General features: G+C 40.1%; 1 protein-coding gene across 1 annotated transcript; it reads left to right on the forward strand.

Moving 5' to 3' along the window:
* The first annotated feature begins 6,737 nt into the window (after positions 1 to 6,737).
* On the forward strand, positions 6,738 to 8,031 carry PATE2 (prostate and testis expressed 2). The gene is made up of 3 exons (XM_023734028.1): positions 6,738 to 6,789; positions 7,357 to 7,551; positions 7,895 to 8,031. The coding sequence occupies exons 1-3, from the start codon at positions 6,738 to 6,740 to the stop codon at positions 8,029 to 8,031; spliced, it is 384 nt and encodes a 127-aa protein (XP_023589796.1).
* The last annotated feature ends 1,482 nt before the right edge of the window (positions 8,032 to 9,513 follow it).

Below are 9,513 nucleotides of genomic sequence, written 5' to 3' on the forward strand. Positions count from 1 at the left end.
ATATATCCTATTCTAATATAATACATATATTTTTCTTAGTTATCTAGTGCTGCTATAATAGAAATACCACAAGTGGCTAGCTTTAACAAACAGAAATTTATTTTCTCACAGTTTAAGAGGCTGGAAGTCCGAATTCAGAGCACCAGCACTAGGTGAAGGCTTTCTCTCGCTGTTGCCTCTGGAGGAAGGTCCTTGTCTTTTCAGCTTCTACTTTCTGGTTCCTTGGAGATCTCCATGTGGCTTGGCATCTATCTTACCCCATCTCTGCTTCTAGCTTGCATTTAATCTCTTTTATATCTCAAAAGGGATTGACTCAAGGTATACCCTAATCTTTCCTCATTAACGTAACAAAGACAACTCATTCCCAAATGGGATTATAACCACAGGTATAGAGGTTAGGATTTACAATACATATTTTTGGGGGACACAATTCAATCCATAACATTGCACCTTTGGCTCCCCAAAATTCATGTCTTTGACACATGTAAAATACATTTGCCCCATCACATCACCCCAAAAGTCTTTAATCAACTCCATGTCCAAAATCTCATCTTCTGAACTATCTAAATCAAATATGGGTGAGATTTTAGGCATATTCCATCCTGGGGCAAAATTCCTCTTCATCTGTGAACCTGTGAAATACAGAAAACAAGTTATCTATTTCCAAAGCACAATGGTGGAACAGGCACAAGGTAGACATTTCAATTACAAATGGGAGAAATAGAGGGAAAGAAGGGATAACAGGTACCAAGCAAGTCCAAAATCCAGCAGAACAATTTACATTAGCTCTCAAGGCTTGAAAATAATCTTCTGTTCTTTGGTAACATCTGGGCAATGGCCCTGCCCTCCTGTTTCTGGGTGTTGTCCACGTCCTCTGGATTCTGGGTGAAGGCCCCTCAGCCCTGGGCTTCAGCTCCATCTCTGAGACCCACTGGGATGGAAAATCTGCTCCCTCAGTTTTGGGCAGCCCCATTCTCCTAGTCCATTTGAGTGGTGACCCAACCCCCTTGGCTCTAACAGACGTTGTTCTTCTGCCCCTTGAGCATGGCAGCCCCACTCCCTCAGCTTAGGGTGGTGGTCCCATCCCCCTGGCACACCCTAACCCATTAAAATGGCAGCCCCACACTCCAGAACTGACTTGGCAAAGATCTGACTCTTTGAAACCTAGGAGGCTCTGGCCTCATCCTTTGAGATTCAGGAGACCAAGGCCCCACCCTTTGAAACTGAGAAGACTCTTCTTCCTGTGCTCCTTCCAATAGTTCTGCTGATCTTTGAGCTACTCCAGAGATGAGCCTTTTCATTTTTTGGAGGACAACAGATGTAGCTCCTTTGGCTTGTTTTCTGCCTGTAGACTTCCAAGAGGCAGCCAGCGTTCTTTCCTTTCATTCTTTCTCTGTCCCCTTCAGTCTAAGCTGATGGGTTTTCTGCTGTGGTAGTTGTTAGATCCATCAGTCACAGGCTTAATCCCTTTAACAAAAGAATGTGTAGCCATGTCCTTGGTGAACATTCTAGGACCCGTGTCCTTGGTTTGTACAACAGGATTTTCCAAATATTTAAGTTCTGTTTTTATTTTGCACCTTGCATTTTTAAGTCTATCTCTTTTCTCTCACATTTTACTGTAAGTAGCAAGTAGAAACCACACGGCCCCTTTAATATCTTGCTTAGAAATCTCCTCAGCCAGATATCCATGTTCATCACTTACAAGTTCTAATTTCCACCAAACATTTGAACATAATTCAGACAAGTTCTTGGTCACTGCATAAAAAGCATTGCACTTCCTCCATTTTCCAATCACATGTTCATCATTTAAAGCCTCATCAGAAGCATGTACAGTGTCCACGTTTCTAACAGCATTTTTTTGCTGGCGCCATATGTGTTCTCTATGATGATAGAAACTTTCTCTATAGCTCTTCTCACTTCCTTCTGAGCCCTCTTCAGAATTGCCTTTGATGTCCGTAATTCTACCAACAGTCTCTTCAAGACAATCTAGGCTTTTCTATTAGACACCTTAAAACTCTTCCAGCCTCCACCCATTACCCAATTCCAAAACTGCTTCCACATTTTAGGTATCTGATGGAGCTGCACCCCACTGTCTTGGTACCAAATTCTGTCTTAGTTACCTGGTGTTGTGATAATAGAAATACCACTAGTGAATGGCTTTAACAAGCAGAAATTTATTTTTCTCACAGTTTAGTAGGCTAGAAGTCCAAATTCAGAGTGTCAGCTCTAGCGGAATGCTTTCTTTCTCTGTCACATCTGAGGGAAGGTCTTTGTCTCCTTAGCTTCTGCTTCTTGGTTCCTTGGAGATCTCCATGTGGCTTGGGGTCTATCTTACCGTATCTCTGCTTCTAGCTTGCATTTAATCTCCTTTATATCTCAAAAGAGATTGACTCAAGATACACCCTACACTAATCTTTCCTCATTAACATAACAAAGAAAACCCATTCCCAAATGGGATTAAACCACAAGCGTACAGGTTAGGATTTACAACACATATATTTGAAGGACCCAGTTCAATCCATAACAATATTCTAATTCTATTCTATTCCATTTCTGTGTACTTGAGAACCAGGGTTCTCAGTGTAGAACAAAGGAGATATAGTTGCAATATAAAAGAAGCTGAGTAGAAATTTTGTAGTCTTAAATTTGAATTGGAAATTTTAGCAGGAACTCATGAGGTGTCAACTGTTTATCTCTTTGTTCCCTGAAGAATCCTAGAAACAATGACTGTCTCAGTAGCAATGAGATTGTGGTCCTGTAATATCATTTCTGACTAAAAGAGAGAAGGATTTCTTGAATTTCAAGGCTGAGGCAGAAAATGTACAAGATGACTGGAACATCTTTTAAGACCACATAACAAGGAAGGTATGAAACAGTACTAGAGTCATGTCAAAACAATTCAGGAGCCAATTTAAAAGGGTTCCCATAAAGATGTGATTATTTGAGCTTCACTAAAGACAAGAAATTTATTGGATTGAAACTAATAAAATGTGCTTGAATTCATGAGTCAAAAATGATATTAAAAATTAATTGTAATATCTTCCTGTGGAGGATAACAGGGAGGGAGAGGGGGCCATGTGAATGGAACCACTGGGTAACCAGTTAGCAGAAGAAGACAGTGTCTCACCATAAAATTATTCCGGCTAAAAAATAAAAATGAGTTGATTAGAAGACTAACTGGATTTCTGGGATTTCTTTGTATAACGTGGAGATTAGCCATTAGTCTGTGATATGAGTTGCAATTTTTTTTTTTTTTTTGGGTAGTTGAGTGTTTTTTATTTGAGTTTGCTTATGGGTTAATGATTGGTTTTCCCTCATGAACAAGATTTTTATTTTAAATGTAACCAAACAAATACTTTTTTAAAAATAGTTCTGTATTTTGAGCCCCAATCCTGACTAGCTGGGTCTCTGAAACGTTAATGTCATTTCTTTATGCCATCCAGGTGGGCAAAGGACCAAGGATATTGAAACTGGTTTTCATCTATTTAATTTGTAAATTCTGCATAAGTAACACAACACTTCACTTTGAAATATAAAAATACTTGTCATCTACTGTCTTGGGACCCTACCTGGAATGTATGAAGAGTCTAATTTTCACATTCTTATTATAGTTCAAAAAATCAATCTGATCAATCTGGTTGCTCTGTAAAGAATGAATTGGAGGATGCAAGATTGGAAGCGAGAAGACTGTCATTCATTCATTCCACAAATACTTATTGGGTGTCTACTATGTTCCAGGTCTGCAGATCCTGGGTATGTGGTGGAAATATGCCCTTGCTTTGTTCTAGTGGAAGAGTTGAACCAGTGGATCAATACATATGTAAAGTCAGGTAGTGAGAATTGCTGTAAAAAATAAAACTGGAAAAAAGATGGAGAAGGAAAACTGCTGTTTTCTAGAAATTTATCAGGAAATGCTGCTCTGAGGGAGTAACCCTTGAGCAAAGACCTGAGGGATCAAGGGGAATGTGATAGGAAATGAGATTGGAGAAGTGGTCATTGGTCAGATTGGGAAAGACCTTGTAGACAACGATAAGAGCTGTAGATTTTCTTCTAAGTGTGATGGGAAGTCATTGGAAGGTTTTGAGAGGTGGTGTGACATCTCTGACTTACGTTATGAAAGTGTTATCTGGCTGCTTTATGGAGAACTTACCATAAAGGGAACAAGTAGAAACAGGAAGGCCAAAGAACAAGGCTATTATTTGGTCCAGGCAAGAGATGATAACAGATTGGATTAGGGTGGCGGCAGTGGAGATGGGAAAAAAATAACCTCATGTGAGTAGAATGTATGCTACTCATTTTTAGATTCCTCTTTGAGCATGGGGCACAGGGAGCTATAAAGAATGGAACCCAGGTTTATTAAGTAAGGAAATACTGAAGTAGCAGGAGGTTTGGTATATCAGTAAGATTATTATTTCATTTTGAGATATTCAAAGATTGTAGTACCTGTGAATCTTCTAAGTGGAATGGGTATTTGTAGATATGAGTCTGGAATTCCGAATAGACGTCTGAGGTAGAGATATAAAATTGGACATCATCAGAATATAGACCACACCTGAATCTATGAAAGAGGGCCCAATTCTCATCCAATCTCAATGAATCAGAGCTCAACTGATGTCCTAGCTGCTCATCCATCCAAGGAAAACTAGGCAGTATGTTCTGAACCTGATCCCCTGACTTCAAAGATCATTCATGAAGAAACTGTTCTTGATCTTCCTGTCCACTCCAACAAATCTAAGACTTGCTGAAAGTTAACCCTTGGCAGGACATTCCTGACAACATTTCTACTGACAGACTCTTACTCCTTGCATGCCAAATCTATAGCTGGAGCCACTATCCTACTTCTTCTCCTGCCCTTCTCTGTATGTGGTTTCTTCTGACTGAAGTTTTTGACATCTACCCTAGCTGGAGGGTCAAGGCTGATCCTTAAACTGCAAACATTGCATAAGGAATTAGTACCTGACACTTTCCAGAGCATTAATAAATATGTGATTCTTCTTAAAAACTTTATCTAATATAATCCTAATAATAACCCTATGAAATATGCAAAATTATTCTCAATGTTCAGTAACTTGTCCAAAATCACATAGTTAGCAAGCAGCAAAGGCAAGACTTGATCCCATGTGTATAACAAAGTTAAATTTGGATAAAGGGAGCTATCTTTTCTAGAAGTCTGCACTGGTACAGAACAGTGGGACTTTACTATCTTTCTCAACACCGAGGGAAATGGCCTTTTTTCACTGATGTTTTACAACTGCTCAACGGTAAGCAAGAAATTCAGTTCCACACTCTTGAGACAAAGTGCTCTCAGCAACAAGACCATTGCATCATCCTCTCGAATTCTTCTCTTTACGCATATGCCATCACCTCTAACAAGATGAATGTCTCTCTGCCTGATCTTCTTCACCCATGTCTCTACAATCAAATGACACCTTCTGACACTATGTTGGGTTGTTCAGCACTTCTGTGCTATGGCATTTTCTGTTCCTTTGAGGGTTCTTCTCCACTTCATTCTTTATCTGGCTGATACTTTGCTAGCCTTCAAAGTCCTGCTCAACCATCCCCCCTCCCCTGGTCAGGTAGTCCAATTTGAATGTTCCTTTCTTGTTGCTAGTTGTTGAGTCTTCTTCTACTCATGGTGACCTTAAGTACATCAGAATGAAATATTGCTGGGTCCTGCACCATCTTCATGATCATTGGTATGTTTGGGTCCATTGTTGAAGCTATGGTGTCAATCTATCTCATCAATAATTTTCCTTGGCCTTCTGCTTTACCAAGCGCGATGTCCTTTTCTAGTGACTGGTCTTTCCTGATGATATGTCCAAAGTAATCAAGTCAAAGTCTCACCATCCTTGCTTCTAAGAAACATTCTGCTTATATTTCTTCTAAGACTGATTTGTCATATTAAATGGAATGGAATGATTGAAGATTGATACCCTAGGGACTCCTTGTGTAAGCCCCCATAATTGTTGTGTGCAATGTACTTGGAATACCCTTAACTAGACTCTAAGCTCTGTGAGGTCACTGATTGGTGTCTGGGTTTTCTTGGCATCTTCTCTTCCTGTGATCTTGGAATTTTGTATGTGCTCAGTAATTATGTATTTAATTAAAAAATCAATCAATTAGTTAATAACACCGAAAAGCAACCTATACAAATTCCACTTCTGCTCACCTTTCTTCCCAAACTTCTCATTCCTACACCACAGAAGGGGAACTCCAACACTGCTTCCACGTTCAGACTACATCTAGGCTTCTTAGTTCCTGGTGTCTCAGTCTAAGTGAGACACAGACAAAGCTGAAGTCATTTAGAGGAGAGTGAATAGGTTGTTAAAGAAAGCTAAAAAGAACTGAAGTATTTAACTCCTGTCTTGAAATATCTGAAAAGATAAAACATGAAATAAAAATTTGACCTTATTTGACCTTAATTTGACACAAGACTTTAGATATACAACAATAAGTAGAGATTATATGGAGAGAGATTTTTACTTATCAGTGAGGAAAAATTTTAAATAGATGCCTTAGGGGTAGCAAGACTACAGTTGCTGGAGGATTTGTGCAAACTCAGAGTGAGCATAGTCTTGGGAATGCTGTGGGACTATCAGAATATGATGGCTTGGCTTGGAGACTTTGAGGTACTGTCTGTCCCTGAAATTTTATGATTATATGACTCAGATAAATAGCCCAAGGACAGATCACAGAAGGAGAATAGCCAGAACCTCCCACAGGACAAAGGTCCCAGAATGCTTGTTCTGCTCCTACTGAGCATCTTCACTCCGCTCTGTCCTTCTGGAGGTAAGTCCTGGAGACAGAGGGGAGGTTGGTGTATGGTTAAGAGATGGCTGGATGCTGTGGGAAGGAAAGTTTCCAAAATTGGCCCTTGGGTCTGTGGCAGATGTATTTGAGATTATAACAAGAAAGAATTTTCTTCTCTCCACAGGCAAATTCCTGGACTTCAAAGAAGGTAGAACCATGGCTGGTCTAAAGTCCTTGGTAAATGTGTCATGTTTAGAAGTAAACCTCCTCTCCACATTCAGAGACAGCCGTAATCCATTGTTACATAGGACCCTGAAAATTTCATCTTCTGCTAGTCTAGCCTAGGGCATTTCTGGGAGTAAGGAGGCTAAAATCCCCTTCTTTGCTCCCTTTTCCCCATTACTGGGCAAAATCACCAGGCTAGATAAGGGCTTCATTCTTTGGGTGTCCGTGGATAAATTTCACAGGAGCTTGGGAAACTTCCTGAAATGATGTACAATATTTGATTTATGCATGTTCAGGTTATCTTTCACCAGATTATTCAAAAAGTCAGTGGCACAGGAAAGGTTAAGAATTGCTAGGCAATAGCAACCTCTTCTGGAGAAGTCCCCAGATCCCAGGGGAGCCTTCCCCAGCCCTCATCCTTTAAGCGTTTCTTTTTGTGTCTGGCAGGGTCTTCAAAAGAATGCTATCAATGTAGAAGATATCATCTTGGATTATGCTATGATGGCATGAAGTCCTGCTACCTGAAATACAAACAGTACTGTGCCACTGAGAACTTTTATATACTTACAAAAAAAGGTAGTGAGGGAGTATTGAGTGACTGAGAAATAACATCCACTTTCCCTTAGAGACAGTGGTGTTCTTCTGCCCTCAGAGTGAGTGGGATGAGTGAGGATGGGTGGTCATGTAGAGGGGGATGGCAAATGTGGACTTCTTCTTAAGATGCTATTGGGCGAAGGACAGGCTGATGTCCCTTATAAGTTAGGGAATTAGGAGAAGAAATTAGTAGATGCAGCCTTGTAGCTCATTTGAGTCTAGAGAAAGGTTAATGAGAATCTAAAGAGACGTTATTGCTAGGAAGATTGTAGGAGGGAAAAGAGTCATTACATCTATGTCCCCCCCCTCCATTTTACCTCCTCAGGGGAGAGTTTGTATTTTTATTCAAAGCTGTCATGTATATACAACTGTGAGGACATCAACTTCTTGGATTTGGGCAAGAGAATAGAGCTCATCTGTTGCAAACATAGCAACTATTGCAACCTCCCTGTGGGGTCCTAGTTCTACACCTCTCTAGGACTTTGGGTCATCCTTCAAACCACCATCCCCTTTATTTCTTCTCTGGAACCTGCAGTATGAGGTCCTCTTCTCACCAACAATAGTGAGAAAGCCAACTGGTAGTGAAAAGAGAAGAAGTCATAAAGAGAAGCTGTGGAGGGAGCTGAGTCTCATTAATGATGGAGCACTAGACTGAATATTTGCAAATTTCTATCACTCACATCTCGCTGGAGGATTTGTTTTCTTCAAGACTGTACTGCCTTGAATAGGATTGGGCTTAGAACTGGCTGTTTCTTATCTCCTATATAAAAATGCAAGACTTGGGTCTCAAGTTTGTATTGAGAGTTCTGTGACCATACTCTCTACCCACCTGTACCCAAATATCTGAGTTGGGATTCTCTTCCTTGGATTAGCCCTGAAACCCTCTGTCAGTCTCCCTTTGCCCATGGGTTCTAGTTATAGAAGAGGATTAATCTCATCAATCCCAATTTTCTGGCAACATGAGTGAAGTCTTCATCTGGGAGAGCTCTTGGGGAGATCTTAGGCCAGAAAAGACTGGACAGGTATAGGGATGAAGTATCAAGGAAAATTTCAGGGGTATTTAAGTTTGTAGAAACTAGTATTTCAAAGACAATTTGGTGTGGGTGGAATTAGCTTGAATCATCATGGCCCTAGCTGGCTAGGTAGCCCTGGCGACTTGGCTGAACTGGTAATTGGATTGGGAATGGAGACCTTGCTCAGGATGGGCTGTCAGTTTCTTTTCATAGGAATATAAAAAAAAAAAATGCTAATAATGAGACAACTGGCATGGTAGTTGAAAATAATAGAATGTAGAAATGCCATGAGGTAGTGTTGGAATAACAAAGTGTCAAATATAAGATGAAGTTATGAGTAAACAGAAGGTAATAGCGGTGAAAAGAGAAATGGGCAGTGAGTGAAACAAACAGGCAGAGAGAAACTGAGCAGCATTGATGGTGGAACAGCTCAACTAGTACAATGGCTGTGAAGCTTCCTTGGATACAGAATCTCTCTGGCATTCCTTTCCTCCTGAAGCATCCCACAGTTCCTGGCCCTGGGTTTCCATGAGTGTTTTTCTCCTTTATTATGCCACATGAAATTCTTCCAATAAACCACCCACTCCTCTACTTGAGTAGATTGGTGTACCATCTGTCTTCGTGTCTGAAAATTTAATATTTTCTGTGGAATTCTCAATTGGGATTTTACAAAGCCAGGGTGAAGAAATACATGAAGATAACTTTTTTTCAAAAAGACAAGATTGGAAAAGCCAACATAACACGGATATTTTGAGTTAGGGAAACAACATATTTTTATTCCTAGTTGTCCCTGGGCTCTCTTAGCCGTTGAATCAAGCGGATGGTATAATTTGGTGTAGGAAAAAGGAGATCATAGCTTAGCTTTGGTTTTTGAAGTAGACTTTAAAAATATTTTTGAATCAAGGGTTAGACAAAGCTTGGCTTTGTTGAG

Source organism: Trichechus manatus, unplaced genomic scaffold (assembly GCF_000243295.1).
Source record: "Trichechus manatus latirostris isolate Lorelei unplaced genomic scaffold, TriManLat1.0 scaffold00064, whole genome shotgun sequence".
NCBI classification, from domain to species: domain Eukaryota; kingdom Metazoa; phylum Chordata; class Mammalia; order Sirenia; family Trichechidae; genus Trichechus; species Trichechus manatus.